The following is a 19758-nucleotide window of genomic DNA, read 5'->3' as shown; positions in this document are numbered from 1 at the left end:
AAGGCAACACAAACAAAGGCTCTTTATAAAAATATGTCACTAAAATATGTATAAAATGTCTGTTAACACTTAGCCAGAATCTGAAAAACCTACAGAAAACAACATATAACCAAATACAGTGAAAATGAAAACACATGTACAAACACACAAATATAGATATTTACTTGTAACCCATGAGTAGTCCAACACAGTGTATTAAAGTTGGCAGCACAAAATAAACACAGAGCAGAAAGGACAAGATGGCACATTTAAAATAATATGAAAATGTCCATCAGGCCTTGCCAGAATAATATCAACAATGACAGTAAAATGCCAGGAACGACTATACTAAGGAAGGTGGCGAAATTTGTTTAGCAGCCATTTTGACTGTGCTGGTAAATGAAATTGATTTGAGGCTTTATCAGCTCTATTCACTGCTGGTATAATATTACTTAGCTTACGGATGTCATATAGTACATTGCATAGCAATACTACTACTAATAATAATAATAATGATGACGATGATGATGATAGCAAAAATAATAATCATGACAAAGAAACTAAATGACCACAAGATTTACAACATTAGATTCCATAAACGGCTGAGCAGTTGTTTCTCTTGTTCATTTTGTAAAAGATAAAAACAATTCTACAAGAAGGAGCTTTCTCTCAAGATGTTTTAGGTTGAACACAGCGTTGTGGAGCTTCAGTGAGACGTCTTATCCTGTAAACTCCATATCATCCTTATTATTCTTATTATTCTTATCATGACCTAGGACACTCCAATTCTTATTATGTATTTGTTGGTTTGCTGAGCCTCCTTTTACCACCTGAGCAAATAAGTATATCCTCCTCTTCCAGTGGAGTAGACAACACACACACACACCTACATCATTAAGGACAAACATTCTGGTGTCACTGATGACCGCATAGTGATTTGCCACTTTAACTGGGCCAAGAAGAAAGCTTGAAGATACAGTGGTGACACAAAGCTGACATGGTTGTAAGAGGTTCATGACAGTGCATGTTTAAGTGTGTCTAACTAGTGTGTTGCGTACACACGCACACATGGTGGGGTTTTTTTGTGTATCCATATACCGAACGCCTGTTTAGGTGAATCTACCTGTCCGAGCCTGACTATGCATTAAGACTATACTCCTGCTTGTAGCAGCAGGGCCGGCACACAGCGTTGACTAAACCACTCCCCAGCTGCAGGAGACAGATGATAAACTCCAGCACAGCCAAACCCAGCAAAACACACAGCAGAGTCATGTTCCACTCTACGATATGAGCCGGCTGAACACACCGCGACCAAGTCTCTGGCTGCAACAGATACCTGGAACCCAAAGAGAGAGATCAGTGTATGAAGGTGCAGCAGACAATTGTACTGATGGAATGTTTTTGAAATTAAAATCAATGAATGATACAGAACAAACAGTACCTATATATGAATTTAAGGACCATGACCTGAAAGTTTAGGTTCAGCCCTGGTTGTGACAGTGTGTTATATGTATTTTTTGTATGTATATATATTTAAAAAAATAAAATAAATTCCTCATAACTAAGTGTGGAAACAGGATGTTTATGAATTGTACAACAATTCATCATGTAATAGTTGTTAGGCCTATACTGTTTTATAATAAAATGACCATGACACCATGCACACCATCGCACATTATGTCCCTACCTGCCCCCCTGGTCTGCAAAGGGGTATGTCCAGCCATACTTGGTGAAGCACTGGGGACCCTGCACCAAGGTCAACCCTGATATGACGAAGCAGTAACCAGACCCCACCAGGCCAACCACAGCCGCCAACACGGACCCACACATCTTGAGAGGAACACAGATACGCACAGTGTTTTTAAAGATGATCCAAATGTTTGGACGCCTTTGTGGTTACTTGTGTAACTGCCTGTCTCTCTGCAGACAGGTGCTACCCCCCCACACACAGTTTTTAAACTATAGCTCTTTTGCAAAAATGAATTTCCTTTCACACATGTGCACACACATACTCACCGCAGCTGTGCATGTGGCTTGAGTGGTGTGAGCCAAGCTTACTTTGTTGAGTGTTACCTAACAATGGGACCCTTGTTGATTATCATTGCTGGATTAGCATTAGCATTCTACCCCATAAGGACACAGTGTTAGTTGGCTTAATGTCAACTGCAGTGTATTATTCTCCAAGTAAGAAGAAATGAACCGGAAAATGTCACTGAAATGGGAACATTATGCAAAGTAAGAAAAGCCAAAAAAAAAAAAAAAAAAGAAGACATTTATATTTAGTAAAAGAAAAAGGCAACGGAAACTAAAAAATTGTTTATGGACTGCGTAGCAAAGATATATGACCATAAAGTGAAGACTTGGCGATACAAGGCAGCTGTTAATGGAAATGAGAACACAATGTCTGATATCATTGTGTTAATGAAGCGGAAACAGTATGAGAGTTCTCTACCAGTGCATTATCTTAGCATTAATTATTGAAATATCTCAGTCAGTCAAAGCATTCGATTTTAAATATGATTCATGACAAAAAATAATCTTACCATTAAGCTTTCATTCCAGCAGCAGCCACATTTCCCCAGAGTGATGAAGACAACTGTTGGAACCAGCATCTGGAAGCACACAGAAATAGGAGCTATAAAAATGTTTTGTTCATTATTGGGGTTAATATATGGGGCAAAGGAAAATAACAGAGGCTATTAGCAGGCTTTTTTTAGTTGACATTTTGCTTCATGGACAAATTAGCTATGCTTTGACTTTCACTTAACAATCAGTTAGATAATAATCATACAACAATAGCTTTTCTTGTTGAAAGCAGAATTCCTCAAATTAGGCAAAGATAGAATGAGCAAAAAAACTTTTTTCAAACCTTAAGATCACAATTCATGTTGTTTGCTAAGAATAGCTAAAATAGACATTTATTTTAAGTTTAAAGACTAATGCTTTTTATTTTTAAATAATCTGACTGGCAAGTATACAATCATGCAACGATAATTTTAAGATCAATTCAATCTGACACATTGTTGGACTTAATACAGCTTCTTTGTACCTCCATACACATCTCTTTTAAGGTGGTGAAACTAAGTATAATAATCTTTGTCGTCAACAGAGACTTATTTTGGTCCTATCTAAGACATCCCCACAGAAAAGTGTCAAAATTTGCCCCTCTTGTTGGCACTAAAATACCCTATACTTCTGTTATTAGTTCTGATAAAACACTGAGTTGTGGCCCAACTGAGTCTTAGTTGTACTGCTATAAAGTGAGGACATGGTGAAATAAACTATGCTTTATGAGTACAATCAGTCAGTGATGGGTAAACAAGAGCACAGGCTGCATTGTACTGTCAGCTGCTCCGGCTGAGATACAGCAGAGCTGTAAAGGTGAGAAAGATGGTGGAAATCCTCCTGTTTACGTTCTACTACACCATTTTCTCCCTCTCCTTTTGCTTTCCTGTTGTCTGTCTCCCAGGAGTCAAGGACTTTAGATGACATTCTAACAGTGGGAGGGAAGTTCCCAAGGTTTTACACACACACATAATGTGATGACAGAGCCTGACAATGCAGAAGCAAAAGGGAGGGGAAAAAGAGGGAGGAAGAGAGAACGAGAGGAACGATGGGAGCTAAAGATAGATTTCTCTCAGAGGAGCTCGGTTTGCTCTTTGACTCTGTTATGTTCTGTCCTCCCACAGAGGAAACCAAAGAGGAAAAAATAAAGACGACATGACAAAAGTTTTCTCAGAACAAAAAAAAAAAAAAAGAAAAAAAGATGAAGAACACTTGTGTGCAGCTTCAAATAATATGCCCACAGCAGGCAGGGGTTAATTTATTCATTCATTTATTCAACACAGCTTAACTAATGTGTTGTAGCTAATATAATAGCAATAGCTAACTATTGAGCATTCTCGGGTGTTCGAGGCAGGCCTTTACTGAAGGGGCCTGTTTCAGAATTTTGCCTTAAAAAAATGTCCAACCATGTGATCTGTTCCCATTTGCTACAGCTTGTTTTTGATGAGTTTCAATGTTGCACTTTTACTTTGAAATACATACAGGAAGATAAAGATCATTTGGAAAATGAACAGCAAGTTCAATTTGATCAGCATCAGTGAGAGCCCCTAATCAAACTTTCTACAATATAAAGAGTGTATATACGAAAAGGTCCAGTGAAGCGAAGTGAAGTGAAAAGTGAAAATCCAGTGAAGTTTGAGAGTGAAAAATGTTTTGGTTTTTTTTCAAACCTTAAAATTTAGGTTAAAAAAAACAAAACTTTTCTCTCTCAAACTTCACTGGATACTTGGTTTAATAATGGCCAGCATTTTTAAAATACCCAGTCTTTTCTTTCTGTATCGCTGCATGTGTTAGAACAATGATGAATAGCGTGGTAGCATATTGTTTAAAAGTTGCTGTGTGTGTCTCTCAAAGCCAAACTGAAAGTCTAAATTCCTCTATGAGAAATTCTAAGTCAAATATTGGCACCTGAAAAATACACTACAATAAGTATTTAAGTAACGTGCTAAGATGTTTCTTCTTCTCACCTCTTCAGACCACAAGCTGCAAAAATAATTGAAATTTTCCAGAGACTGGACCTTCAGCAGAGTTAATCCTCTCTGGGAAAACACAATCTCCATTCTGTTTGTACTTAAAAACAAAAGAACAGCTCCCTTCTGCTCAGGCGCAGCAGAAACCCATCAGATCAGCAGCATGTGGAGCAGACAGATTAACTGAGTTCACACAGCACTTCATTGTTCTCAATAAACTACTGCAAACACACTTCACACACTGAAGGGGACACAATTCACTTTCAGTGGCCTTTTTGTCCAAAGTCATGTTTTCATGAGTCAGTCATTGGTCATATATAATAAACACACTGAGTGAAATAAAGAGGCCTCAGGCAATGTAACAAGCACCGGCCTTTGTCTCTGCATAAGGGATGAAGGGAGGTGGTGGCTGTCTTCAGTGAAAAGCTCACAGCTCGACCCAAATACAACAGTTTCTTCTGCAGAAGTTTAGTCACATGGTCCAAATGTGGTCAAAGAATCTCATTCATTTGAATATAACTGGAGAAGTTTTTGTTACGCTTATAAAATGAAACACATTTTGGTTTCAGATGAAAAGTAGATGTCATTACTGTTAGTTTCAGTGAATTTCTCTCTTCGCTGTACGTAATAGTGAAAATCCCCAGCAGTGACCTCAACTGAAGCAACATCCATTAATTGTTTTAGCTTCTGCCAGGCAAAATAATCCAATCTGCTTTGATTCATCACCCCATTCAAAACTCGCATTATTTTTACCTTCACTTCTCTTAATTTATTATGAAAGAGGATTTTTGTCACATAGTCAATATGTAATACTTTATATAGAATCGGCCAAAAGCTGTATTGTATGGGCCTCTCCTTTAAGTAACGTAAAAATATAAAAGTATTGAAGAAGCTTTCAGTAATTACTAATTTGTATGGAAAAAAAGATAAAACCTTTCATGAGAATTTAAACTTTTGGTGCATTAAAATTACTGATCAGTACTCCAAGCATTGTGGAAAACTAAGGTACGCCGATTTTTGTCTAAAACAGTGTTATTTTTAGATTTACTTATTACTTATTTTAGTAAGTAAGTACTTTAGTAGTAAGTAAAGTGTTGAGAAAAATGTTGTACAAGCATACAAGGTAGAAGGAAGTGAAAAACAATGCATCCCCTTCATAGTGAAGTTGAGACTTTGAAAGCCCACCACAAGACTGAGCTCCCACCACATGTGTTCAGTCCTTTAGTTAGATGTGTGGTCAAAGTGTTCCATGATCACTGGCAGTGCCATAATCAGTTTCAAATTTAAGTTTGCATTTTCTAGACAAAAGTGCCGCCAGAATAAAGGAGATGGCGTGATGTCTACAAAACTATGTGGCAGAAAAACTGACTGAGGAGTTTTGTCATCTCAAGCTTCACCATTCATACTACTTCTTACTCACCATCAGTCCTCCACCTCCTAGTCCACCAAAGTACCATATGAAGCTGGCAAGTCGGTCCTGCTGGATGTAAGTGATTGCTCCCATGGGAAACAGCAGCAGCAAGTTGGCCAGAATACAGCAGAGGGCCAGAGGCAGCAGAGCCAGACCCAGAGACCTGGCAAAACCCACCGAGCAGCACATCGTTCCCCCCAAAAACACCCAAGACTGTACGCACAACTGCAGGGAGGAGAGCAGAGAACTTGAACGGACCAAGGAGAGCTGTGAAAGACAGGCAGAGGGCAAGGGAGGGTGAGAGCAGCTGGGGCGCTGGGGGAGTGCTGAACAGATTCGTCTTCCCTTACTGAGGGAGTTCTGCCATGACTCGACATCTGCCAGGAAACACACTCAGAAAGGAGGCTGACCAATAGCTGCACAGAGCTCAGCCAGAAATACGAAAAAATCCCAAAAGTGTGCGTGAGCATGTGTTTCCTACAGCCTCTTAGCCAGCGGGGCCTCACACAGTACTCTTAATTAATTTCCCTCAGAAATACTAATGCACAACAACAGGCTGACATGTTTAAATACATCATCAGTGCACTTTCTTTCCTAATCCCTTTTTCCTACATGGTGGACTCACGTACAGTCCGTAAGATGTCATGAAGTTTGAGAAAAGCTTTTGTGGTCATTGCTCAAGGAGATACCTTTAAAATGTTTTATGTTCCATCAAGAGTCCAAAACACCACAGTAAAACTTAAGTGAGCTGTGAGAATTTGTGAATTTAGTTTGTTGATTAGAAAATATTCAGCTAAAGAAGTGATCATTTAAAGAAGAGTTTTAAGACAACCCCCCTCACTGTGAATATCTGCTCCTCCTTGGGTGTTGACTGTGGACTGTTTGAAAACCTGACACTTTTTTTTTTCTTTATTGGTTAGATGAAGAAATAATCTCCAAATTAATTATGAAAAAGAAAGTCCACATTTTTGGCACTTTTAATCAAAAGTTTAGTTACCTAAATACAGCTAACAGCAAATGTAGTTCTGCATTTATTGATATGATGGTGTAGCATATGCAGTCTACATGTGGCTGTCATTTAATTGTATGTCCTTTGTTTTTTTTTATCTATCATTCCAATTGCAATTTTTCATGTATTTGCTTGTCACCTGAAAAGCACCTTGAACTGCACTACTTTGTACAAAAGTTGTTGTATAATTTAACTTTAACCTAAATGAACAACTTGCCACAATTAAGTAGGTCGACCACAGTGCAACAAGGAACAACATAATAAAATCTTTCATGGATCTTGTCAAATTTCCTGGAAAATGTACGAATGAGAACTGTGCAAACATTTCTGTCCCTCTTTCTGGGTCACAAGGGCAAAACAGCACAGCAGGTCTATGTAGGGCAATAGAGCACAACATGACTTCTGCAAGAGAAAGCCAGAGGGACTTGTGCATGAGTGTTTTCAGGGGTCCAGGATGCTGTGAGCTTCTTTCTAATCTAGCTGGAATGCAGCACGTCCAGATAAACTGCGCTGTAAACTGGAACAGACCACTAACAACTTGCACTCACAAGCTGTGTTAATTAAGACAGATTATGTTGTGTATATGTGTGTTTGTTTCTTTACATGATACCAGGGTGGCTTTGGAGCTGTAAGCCGATCAACACTGAAACAAAGTCCAACATCATGTTTCTACATCAAGCAATTTGTGGAAAAATGGTTGAGCTGCTCCAGGATATAAGGTGTTTACCCCACAGCATGCCATGAAAAAGATGTAGATGAAAAAAGACACACAGTAGGATTGGACAGACACTAAATTTAAGATATTGTGCACTTTTAACGTGTCATATCGTACCAGAAGTCATATTCTTTCCGTACAGCTGAAATTTAGGCTATGTAGTGTTACAGAATAAAAAGTATGTAATATAGAAATAACAGAATGTGCAGATCAAAAGAAAAAGAAAAGATTGAAAAGATCAAAGAATAAACCAAACATAAGAAATCACCCTTTGGAGACTGTGAATCAGCCCTCCCTTCTAGTTGTTCAGAAGTACAAAGTCAACACATTTTTAGTCATTTTTAAAACACTGTGCTCTGGAGAAACAAGGTGATCATATGACAGATCAATATCTCTGTGCAGTCCTATTGAGGACAAATAAAAACACCACATTCTCCAACCAGGAAACCAGGAATTAGAGTTTACAGACCGCCCTCAAAAAAATTAGACTTAACTCTTCCAACAGCATAGACCAGATTGTTCTTTAGGGAATTAAGTTATTTTGAGGGACCTTCATCTGGACCAGAGGTATCTTTAGACGATTGTGAGATCCTCAGTCATTGCATTGATTACTAAGACTTGTTCAATAATATATAAGAATTAATTTTCATGAGTAAACATGCAAAAATAAAAGTATTTACATTGAAATATGGAAGAATGATGCAAAAAAGATTTTATCTGAAGATATTAACTTAAATTGCATTACATCATCATCACTAGATGATCGCAAGGCAATTTTTCCAAAGAAAATGTAAAACTTGAGTAAAGATGTAACTCTAACCTCCAACCATAATCTGATTAGTTCAATAATAGAGATTGATAATCATTTTGACCAAAAGATGCCAGGAGAAACACTTTTTTTGGGTATATATGTATACTTTTTCAATGCCTTTTTGCTGACAGGAGGTAGGGAGAGAGAGGGGAATGACATGCAGCGTAGGTCCACAGTCAGAGTCAAACCCAGGACGCATGCATGCTAACCACATTACCACGCACACGATATCTTGTTTTTCAGTTATAGTTAAGGACAAACAACTCTTCCAAACCACCACAAATGATGAAATATGGTGCTCAAACTGATTTTATGCAGTGATGCTGTCACAGACTGCATATATGCTAATAAGTAGTTCTACAGAAACCGGTTTAGAATATAAATCTATATCCATCTATATATATCCATCATGACACTGGGCTATGGCTCAAATATAAACCTGAACTGATGTGAAGTTAAACACATGGTAATTAAATCTGTCATCTGAATGGTGATGCCAGAGAAAAGTGCTCACAGTATAATTAGGAGACACAGGAAACACCCTGGTTGGCTGATCGACACGATTGACAGATGGGTTCCACCAATCCCCCACTGTGATGACCTGCCCCCGCCCAAACTGAGACCTCTTGTGTCCTGTGTTGGAAGGAGGCATGGTTGGAGCACAAATTATTAAAAGGTCTCATCTTTTAAACAATTTTATGCTGATGATTATACATTTATCTATTATGCAGCACAGTATTTTTTTTTTCTGTGAGATGCAGGTGAATAAAAATGTCTGTTTCTCCTTGGATGCAGTGTTCCTGCTTTCATACAGAAAACATTTGGATAAAACACACCGAAGGTGAGGCAAAGGTTGGCTGTAAATCCAACACGCTAAACTAATATAATCCAACACACAACAGAAACTCACTGTTGAGTAACACACTAAAAGAAAAATTATACTTTCATGTGAGATATGATGAAACAAAGAAACTAATATTTTCAAATCTGGCATATACATTGCTATTTAAGTTGTGAGAAAAAGCTGGCAGTTAGGTGGTGAGGAAGTTTCATTCTTCAGTGATGAGCAGAATTTGGTTCCCTAAATTTGATTTTCTTGTTAATGATTAAAGTGTACAATGATTAGTGTCATAATTCATATCGCATGTGAGACATTTCATCCACACAGAAGTCAATAAAAAACCACCCTCACAAAGCTTCCTAGTTTAGTTCTACACAAAGTTAAATAGAACAGTTCATTAATCAGCAAATGTTTGAAAATTGGTGCTGCGTCAATTTAAGGAATTACAGCTGTTTCTGGCAAATTAGTTTTCACTTTTTATTAGATTAATACAAGTTATGCAGACAGATACTCCAATTTGAAGTAAGCACAAGAAATTTGTGTTACAAAATAAATAAATAAATAAATAAATGGACCAGACTCAGTGACTAATTCCTTAAATTTAACAACATACAATATTAGAGCATCTACTCAATATGCATAAGCATGGCAGCAGGAAATAAAAATTATATAAACAGACTTAGGCAAAAAGGATGAACTGAAGTTTAATTGGTTTTTCCACACCTAAACATATTTCTATCATGAAGCATTTGCAACATGCCAAATATTCCTCTACAGCACTGATACTTGGCTGCAGTAAAGAAATGACCAAGAGCCCTACACTGTCCCAGTTTCTTCTCTACAACAGCCATTTCTGATTTTTCCATAATGCCAAGTTCACTCACATGCTCAGAAGCTTCTTCAGAGCAACTTAACCAACCGAGGCTGATATCAGGACAGGAAGGAGGAACAAATTAAAATGTCCTGTTTTTAATAGGAAGCTACAGTGTTTGTGGGAACTGTGGGCTAATCTCTCTAATCTGAGCCCACCAGTTGTTTCAGATGTGGTCACATTTGTTTATGGCTATTAGTACAAAACAATAGAATTTAAGTAACACATTAACTTCTGAGCAGGCTATATACAACACCTATTAATTATGAAATATTGTATGTCATCAATTAAATAAATATTTACATCTTTTTATACAAAAATGACAAGCATTTAGAACTAGCAAGGTTTTAAATGAAGTACCTGTGATCGGTCCGTTGACTTTTTGCCCTCGTCTTTTCAATTCCTCCACCACCTCCTGTCAACCCCCTCCTCCAGATTAACCAACCACTCCTCAGCTGCATGCAAAAAGTTCCATCAGACTGTGATTATGGCAGAAAGTGTTTCAAAAAGACATGGGACACAATCAAGGATTCGTTTTCTTTTGATCTGTAGAGAAAAAATGCCATAAAAGCAAAATTATGAGCTAATCCAACAAACACCCATAAGAAACAGAACACACCAAATTTTTTTTATGGCCACTAAAGCACTCACTTGGTTGATTCCTTTTTAAAAGAATTTTTCTGTGGGGATAGCTTCTCTAGTATGATATGTTTACCAACCTTTACATGTTTAAAAGGATAGAGCTAGAGCTGAACAATGCTTGTATAAAAGTTACTGTAACTTTAAATGTATATATAAATATAGTTATGTTGTTGTAATGAATGTACATCTCATTTTCATCAATTTCACACTTTAATGATTCAGTGGACAGCTATCCAAAAGCTGTTTCCATCTAAATGCATGAGTCTGGATGTCAAAGTTGCACATCAGCCTCCACAGTGGATCAGTGTGTCATCCCATACACTGCAACCCATTGGTTAGCCATTGTGAGTGGGGGGGGGGGGGGAGTCCAGGGAAGGAATATCTGTCCATTCCTTCTATTCTAGGAGACCCTTGCAGGTAAAAAAAAAAAAAAAAAGTATTTCAAAGTATTCCCATTGACTTATTTTATTCATTGTTTCGCCAAAAACACATTTCGTCAGTTAAAAGTAAAAAAAAAAAAAAAAAAAAGTTGTCCAGCCACGAACATGCCACACACTCGTTGAAAAATGTGTGTTTAAAAAAAATGAAGTTGAATAATAAAAACCATTGGGAAAAAATCCTGAGGGAGAATTTCATAATTCATGCAGCAGAGGGATATTATAACCACACAGTATGTCGTGCCATGTTTGTCATGTCAGTGTGTTATCTAATCAGGAGGCCTCACAAGAGGAAGCATGACACCTAACAGTATTTTGACTAAACACAATTTTTAACCATTAATCAAGACATGGTGCTCAACTATAGTTCAGAAATTCAATGATGCTGAAACCTGTTTGGAGTGCACGCATATCCATGTGTGTGAGTGTGTGTCTGTGTGTGTTGGCTGAGGAGCGTTCATACATCTTTGGTCATACTGTACGAAGATTCTTGGTGCATCCAGAGCTTGTTGAGGATTCATCCCAAACTCCAGCATGTTCAGCAACACCTAAGCAGGGGCATCACCAGCGGATAAAACTGTTACATGTGAGGATGAACCACGTTAGAGGCTAAATCTCCTCTAACGCTATGCATAGAAGCAAAAGCTAAATCATACTATCACTAGTGTTTATTCTTTCTTTCTTTGTATGATTCCTGATTACAATGTACCTGGATGTGTCCTTGTGGTTGCATAAAAGCCCCCATCACCCCAAGTGCAGTGAGGAGCCTTGGTTTTTCCAACTGGGCTGCAGAGGCAGTGATGACAGCAGGTATTATGGTGTGATATGGTCGCTTCCCCCCAGCAACACAGTTCACGTGGCTTCGATGCAGAGAAAAGCTGGCACCACAGTTCTGTGAGACGAAGAAAGAATTTACTAGCACATTACAATGATTCATAGTATAAATGAACCTTTTCATTAAGTCATGTGCTTTTTGTTTTCAATGTCTCTTTCCAATCTGTAAATTGTGCATTTGGTGAATAAATTCTACAAAGACAGAGTTCCCTTTGTAATATCATGTTACTTCAGCAGTCTATTTATGGATTTCCTTCCAGGTAAAAAAAAAAAAAAAAAAAAAACACCGTTCCCCTCCGCTCTTCTGAGCTAATGCTATTATGCAAATTGGCAAAGTAAAATATGAGAAGATTTTTCATTCAAGCCTGGTGCTTTAATTTTCCTTTTTGTCTTAGCGCCACCGAACACAGGCTGCATTCAGCTTGTCATCAGATGTTCCTTACATTTAACACTGCTCATCATCAACTCCTAAACTAGACAGAGGTCCATCTGATCCATCTAATCGATTAATACACATGCATGTATTAGGTATGGGTTTGTAAAAATGATCAAAGTTTGTGCTAAAAGCGAGGAGGCCACAGAGAGTGTGCTGAAAATACAGTTTTTACAGTTATTTATCAGATCTTCTGTTGGCACTTACTCTAGAGTGACTCGGCTGCTCGTTAGCTTTAAAAAAAAAAAAAAACATTTTGTAACCCTTCTGACCTGCAGTGAGAATCCACAATCCTTTGGGACCAGCCCACTCCCAAAGCCCATGTAGGTGCTGTTAACAAATGAACAGGCGTTCAGGCGACTGTCAATCACACAGAAATAGACGGTGTCACTTCCAGTCACTAAGCCAGGCTTCACACCCTCCATGGCCCCGTAATATATACACAAATACACAGATATTATATGAAAAACACTATTATTATCAACATGATTTTTATCAATATGTAAAAACCCTTCACAGTGTAAAGTTATAAGTGAACATACTGTTTTTCTTCTCTCACATTTATCTTTAAATTGATGAAATGACAAGTGAAATCTCATTTAAAGACTGTGTGCTGATACTGTCACTTTGACAGTGCCTAATTGAACCCTGTTGTAATTTTACTTAGATGCATGGTAGGAAAAATACTCAAGAAGAAGACCTGCAGACTGCCTTGATTACTGGTTTGACCTTTTTAATAAAATGCAAAATTACATGCTATCAACCTTTTGCCTGTTTGTTAAAAGAGCATATCTACTGGAACTTCTATAAAATTTACAACTGTGTTCTCTTTTAATACATACTTTGTCCTCCCACAGTGTCATTAGTGAAAAAAAAAACTGTCCTGTAGAATCACATACCATTGAGAAAATATATGACACTGATTCAAACTAAGACGCAGCCCTAAACCTATATTAGATTCGAATCTTTACTCAATAGGTGCAGTATTAGTGTTCGTTTTTGTGTTTGTAATGTTATTAGAAAATAAAACAGTGCAAACAGAAGGACTTTTTTTGTGTGAGCATTAAGAGATCATTCTGATGTTTTATATTTTTATTGTCTATTTGTCTTACAAATGATGAAGACCTACAGTTCAAAGTCTACAACCATGGACAGTAAATACAAATTGCTGCCCAAATACACACGCAAAGAGACAGGAGACAGAGGAGGGAAGAGCTGAGCATTAGGTCAGAGCGGTAGTAAAAGTCTACAGTCATATCTAAAGTCAACAGGGAACGACAGGTACACACTGGTACTAACAGACGAGAACATGTACAAATGTAAACACATACCTTTCCATGCTGATGTGCGAAGCACACTGACAGCTGTAGCTCTTGTCGAGTAAATTTTCCAGAGGTTGAGTCACATGCTCTGGATCACCCAGATAATCTGTTAGGGATAAACAAATGGCCTCCACCAAAACATGGATGTAGTCAGTTATGGCCCATAGCTAAAAACACACACACATAAAGCTAGTGAGTTTCCAGGAATGTAGCTTTATTCTTAACAAATTAGTTGAGCGACTAATATATTCACATCACTTTGCATGCACCATAGGCTTATTCCAGATGACATCAACCAACATTTCACCAATGAATACTGCAATCAATTAATGCAACAATACAGCCTTAACACTTAATTTGATTTGTCCTCTTTTAGGTCTTTTTCTCTCACATGTAAAAAATATTAAACTAGAGGAGGAAACAGATGCTTCCTTTGCTGTAATTGCAATCGCTGCATCTTTAATGAAAATATATAAGTACCAACATATTCATAGAATAACGCTGATCTACTGCTCATTAGCTGACCTCATTGAAAGCTTGGTCTACAAGGGTCTTGATTTCTGCTTGTCTATGGATCAATCTGCCTTTTCACTCACTAGGGTTTGGGTTAGCAAAGTGGGGTTCAGAGATAATACTGCATAAAAATGTCCAAACCGGAGTTTGTTTTTTGCCCTGACCAGTTCGAGATTGTGACTTTGTCAGATGTGAATCAGAGCCAAAACAACAAACAATGTAACTCTGGAAACTGATCATGCCCAGACAATGAGTCAAATGACTTTGGAAACACTGAGCTGCTGAGCTAATGAGCTCTATGAAGTAGGGAATTATCCTAGTTTCAAGAAAGCTGCATTTGTTAAAACAGAAATTATCATCTCATAGCCATGTAGATTTTGGAAATTTGGTTTGGTTTTGGACCTTCAGTGCTCAAAATACCAAAATGTATCAGCACCCAATGGTCCATTCAGAGACTCTTAATAATATGATTAGGCATTCAAGAATACCTTACTACACAAAGTAAAAGGTAACAATAAGGTGTAAGGGATAAATTAGAACAACAGAGAATAAAGATGAAAGCATTACAGAAAATGAATGTAAACTAGTGAGATGAAAAGAAAAGATAAATACACTGCCGCAGAGTTTTTATTTGAAGCAGCACAAACAGAGGTCCATTCACCTAATATGTGTTTGAGTGGAGAGACAGATGTCAGAGGGAGAAAGCTCCAAATCTTAGTGCATAACACTTTGCCTGTGGTTACCTTTGACAGGGAAGTTCTCCAGAATATTGAGCAGCAGCAGAGCAGCCAGTCCCTGATTGTTAGGCGGGGGCTCCCACAGGCGCACACCTTAAACACACAATAGAGTCATTCACTCTGCGCATCACATGATTACAACACAGGTATAATGAGGATCTCACTTTGTATTCAGTGCTTATGGGGGTAATGAATTCACTGTCATGACTGCTGAGGTCATCCATGGTCATCACTCCTCCATGCTGGCTGATGACCTCAACGACGGCTTGGGCAACTCTACCCTGGTAGAAACCTGGTTTCCCCCGTTCACCCAGCTCCTGGAAATACATTTGTCAATCACTTTGAATCCATCTACATGTTTCACAGTCAAAAGCACTGATTCATAATGATTAGGATATGACCACAAAATGATGTACCCCTAAGAAAAATGATCACTATGATTCAATAGTTCCAAGCATGGATCACTCGTCAATGAGGCTGAGGTCACTGCTATTGTTTTCAACGTTAGGACTGTGTGGCTGTGTGTGTGATTGTGTCTGCAGGTGTGTCTGTGTGTGTCTGCATAGAGAACTACCACAGAATTCTTATGCATAATTGAACCACTAAATGAATGACTGTTTGATGCAGTAATGCAAAAGGACAACAACCAGTGCGAGCCTTACAGTGAATGGCAGCCAAACGCGCACACAGAGATGTCAACCAAAGTTCAACTCGAGTGTCCTTGACAGGAAACTTGCACACAAAGAAACATTCCACATACTTTCATGGCCTCACATAAGGGAAATAAGGGACGGGGGGGTGGGTGGAAAAAGGTTGCAAGGGAACATCAAAACTTTTTTAATATGTTTCAAATAATCAAAATTATTTAAAAATACCTCAGTAAAAATTCACAGTGCCATTCATTCGTTTTGGTTTGACTTTTCCAGTATGATTTTAATGCTGGCAGTTCAATTTTAAGTTTCCAGTTACTTGTATCTTATGGCCAACAACCTTTTATGTTAATGTTGCCGAGTCAGTTCAAAGGTTAGCACAGAAAGGTGTGAGAGGTCTATTCACCAATCACTGTCACAAACAATTTATCAGTCAAACTGCTGTTTCTACAAAACGTGATTTGGCGAATCAAAATATATAATTTATATTGTTCAACAAACCAGCAACTAAACATATAAACAGCATTTTACCATATTTGGGGAAAACCTGACCTCTTGATTTAAAGTTATCAGAAAAATGAGCCATGGGAAAGAGGCTTTGTTTATGTTTCCATACTTTGCTGGTTATGGCTAAAATTTGTCAACCTTTGGATCCTTGTAAATTATAACGATAAACAATGAGTTTTCTACAATGTCCTTCCCATTATTCTTCTCTCTCCTGAAGAACTCACTTTAGCTTTTGTTGTCCTAAATTATCTCTTGTCTTTCTTTCACTCCATCTCTTTGTCTTTTTCAAAGCCCATCCTTACTTTACTACCCATATTTCTCCACCCATTTACCTTCTTTTTTTTTCTTCCATGTCAAGTAAAACATCCTTAAGTCAGGATTTTTTTACCCAGTGTGACCTTAGGCTCATTCCAGATGTTCTCATACAGAAGAATGAGATAAGCTTAAAAAAGCAATCAACCTCTGATGAGCAATGAATGCAACAGTTTCTGCAGGGGGGGGAGTTTATATTGTTCTATTTCCTTCTTTTCTAAACAAAAAAAAGTTAAAAATAAAAAAGGGCCCATAAATTTCTTCTTGTTCTAGTTTTTGGTGGATTTTCTCCATTCCATTTTCAAGGATTTACCTTCAGGGTCAAGGCCAGGACAGGGTTTCTGAAAACTTGTCCACATTTGGGCGCATGATTGTTAATCAGCAGGTCCCCACCTAGTTCCTTCCCAGCATCTCTCAGAGCAGCCACTCATTTTGCCCAGTGGTGAGCTGTAACCTCAGCCACAGGAAACCCCAACTCCGCAAGCCCCACCGCCCCACTCAGCACCTCCTGAAAGGACAGCTGGGGAAAAAAGGAAAAAGGCAGAGGAAACACACACTTACAATATTACCTCACAGGAAAGCTTGCTGGGCAGGAAGTTTGAGTCATTGTTTTAAAGGGGATATGTGGGGACTAAAACCGATTTATAATTTCCTTTGAGGGGTTGCGATAATTTATTTTTTTAGCTCTTAGCAATAAGTGAAAGGACAATTCAGGAGTTATTTTGGGATGAGCCAACATTTGCTCAAAAAATTGCAACTGACTTCTGTATCATTTAACAGTTGGCCACATTTCCCACAAAACATTGACAGCCCACTGTAATTAATAAGCAAGCCTTTAATATACATACTCATGAACAGACACAAACTTTGTAATAGTAATGATGTATTTTATCATTTCTGCCTCCATAAATGCGAAATATGAAGCAGTTAAGATTTATTTTGTTTTTGAGGGACTTGGACCAGTTAGAGCTTTCTCAGTAACGTTTTACACTAATGAACAGTTACCATCAAAATCCAACTGTCATTATCACATTTTCAATATTTTCAACATTTATTTTAAAATTTACCACAACAGTGAAATCTCTCAGACACCTAAATATGGATATTTCACATTGTTGATGCATTTAATATTAAAACGTTTTTAATTAGAGAATAGTGATCCAGCGCATTTAATCTGCTGCATTTACACTAAAATTCTGAAAAGGAATAGTGAAATTTGTTCCTTCTTTAGCTTTCAAATAGCTTTCAAACTCTGAGGCCCTTGTTTTAAAACTTTGTCCATAGTTTTTAAGAACCTGTGGAAATCCTACCATAGATGGTTATAATGTTGCCATTTTGACCAAACAGAGAAACTGTCCAGATCTCAAAGATAGTTTTTCCTCTCCTTATTTATATATCCTCAACTAGCCTTCAATACCATAGTTTAGAACATACAAGAGTCAAGAGCCTTACTTCCAAGTGTGTTTGCGTATAATGATGTTGTGTGCCAAAATGTTTGCTTTTGAAGTGCATGTTTAGATTTAGGTTGTTTATGGCATATACATGATGCTGTCAAATGGCTCAGAATAGCCTTGTGGGCCCAAAAAGACCCCACCACAGTGCTGTTACAGCTAAATGTATGCCACGACAAATGACTTTCCAATGTAAATTGCTCTTAAGATTTACAAATGTACTTTCACCTGGTTTAAAGTCCCTGCTTCCAACTAAAAATCACAGCAAACAAAACATTTTTGTCACTTACTCCCAGGAGGTAATTATTTGTCCAAACAATTTTAGTTTACGTACAGTTTCTGACAGCGTCACCATCTCGGTTTATTGCCTCACATGGCAGGTGATGATTTGTTTGTGAACTGCATAAACTACATTCCATTCACCTCTGCTTGCATATATCGGACATTTCCTTTTGTATATCACTGATTCTTACAGTGGCTGCTTGAGAGTGTTCCTTGTGTGCCCGCCAAAAGGGAATTATTTATTTCCACCATAATTCCATCCATAAGTAGCAGGACGACAATACATGTTGTTTTAGTTGTGCGTTTCAAACTTTTTCTGTTTGAAAATATAAAAAATGTTGACAAAAATCAAATAGGGAACCCCAGATGTGAAAATGTTACCCAAACAATATATGTACATAGTCATTTTCGTGTTGATTTTTATATTAAAGCTATGGCTGGGGTTAGGCATATGTTAAAAAAAAATAAATAAATAACCCAGATACCAAACTTCAAGTATTTACTGCTTTTTCCTTATATTTATTGTGAATTGAATGCCCACTGGTTTTTGAAGTCCTATGTTGTGGAAACAAGCGATAGGAATATATAATATAGCTGTGGCTTCAGTGTTAGTGCAGATGCACTGGAACATGTAATTGGTGATTTGGCATCTGTCAAGTGCAGTTTACGGATGAAAACAGCATCTTCTCCAGAGTGCCCACAGTCTTTTGTGTTGGTGGCCTTTTATTGTGGTGAAATCGCTGCTATAAAATGTCTTAGTGAACTCGAAAATTGAGAGACGAGATCTCTATGGCAGCTGTTTCCACTCACCCAGTCCTGAGCTAGAAGCTAGCGGCTGGCTGGACGCCGCACAGCCGTGTAAGCACACGACAGGAGACCGACGAGAGCAAAAGGGCAAGTCGGTGTCCATCCCTCTTCAGCCACAAGCAGCTGTTTACTACGATGAAGCGGATTTAACAGGAAAAATAATCCAAGCCCACAAAACTTTCAACTTCTCATCGCTTACTCGGGTATCTATTAAGTTTGGCTCCACTAGGATTGCAACAGAGCAGCGGATGACTGATGACATCGATCGATGGCTGCTTTCAACAACAGCAAGATATGATGATCAGGCCAGCTGACAGTCTTACCTGAGCCCTTGACAAAATTACAAAATAATCTTGTCCCCCCCCCCATCCCTCTGTCTAATTTAATCACAGTTTGATTAAAAAGTAGATATAAGAGTATAATTTTGCTACATTAAAATATTTTCCATTTACAAATCTTTATAAATACATCCCGTTTGAGCATTTTAAACTGAAGACAACACTACTCAACGAAACTCGTGTTTTCTAAAGATACAATTGGGACTATAGTATTTCCCTTGTAGTATTGACAAAGGCCGCTTGTCCTCTATGGGATAGCTTGCCAGCTGCCATTCAGGCAGATTATGCTAAAGTAAAAGAGAAATTGCAGGCGGCTTTCAG

The 19758-nt window shown here is 38.0% G+C and overlaps 1 protein-coding gene across 1 annotated transcript; it reads right to left on the bottom strand.

The window, feature by feature from the left end:
* Positions 1-137: 137 nt before the first annotated feature.
* On the bottom strand, positions 138-19287 carry LOC115042135 (glutathione hydrolase-like YwrD proenzyme). Its single transcript, XM_029500185.1, is given in 17 exon segments — positions 138-1315; positions 1667-1809; positions 2523-2591; positions 5935-6192; positions 8975-9093; positions 10533-10592; positions 10595-10627; positions 11715-11799; positions 11961-12143; positions 12791-12937; positions 13828-13993; positions 13995-14007; positions 15097-15208; positions 15255-15407; positions 16873-17079; positions 18225-18262; positions 19103-19287. Coding segments are annotated over 17 exon segments (2085 nt in total). The 5' UTR covers positions 19203-19287; the 3' UTR covers positions 138-1116.
* Positions 19288-19758: the final 471 nt, after the last annotated feature.

The sequence above is a fragment of the Echeneis naucrates genome, chromosome 4 (assembly GCF_900963305.1).
Source record: "Echeneis naucrates chromosome 4, fEcheNa1.1, whole genome shotgun sequence".
Lineage (NCBI taxonomy): Eukaryota > Metazoa > Chordata > Actinopteri > Carangiformes > Echeneidae > Echeneis > Echeneis naucrates.
Note: the sequence above shows the minus strand (reverse complement) of the source record. Positions and strands in the feature narration are given on the sequence as shown.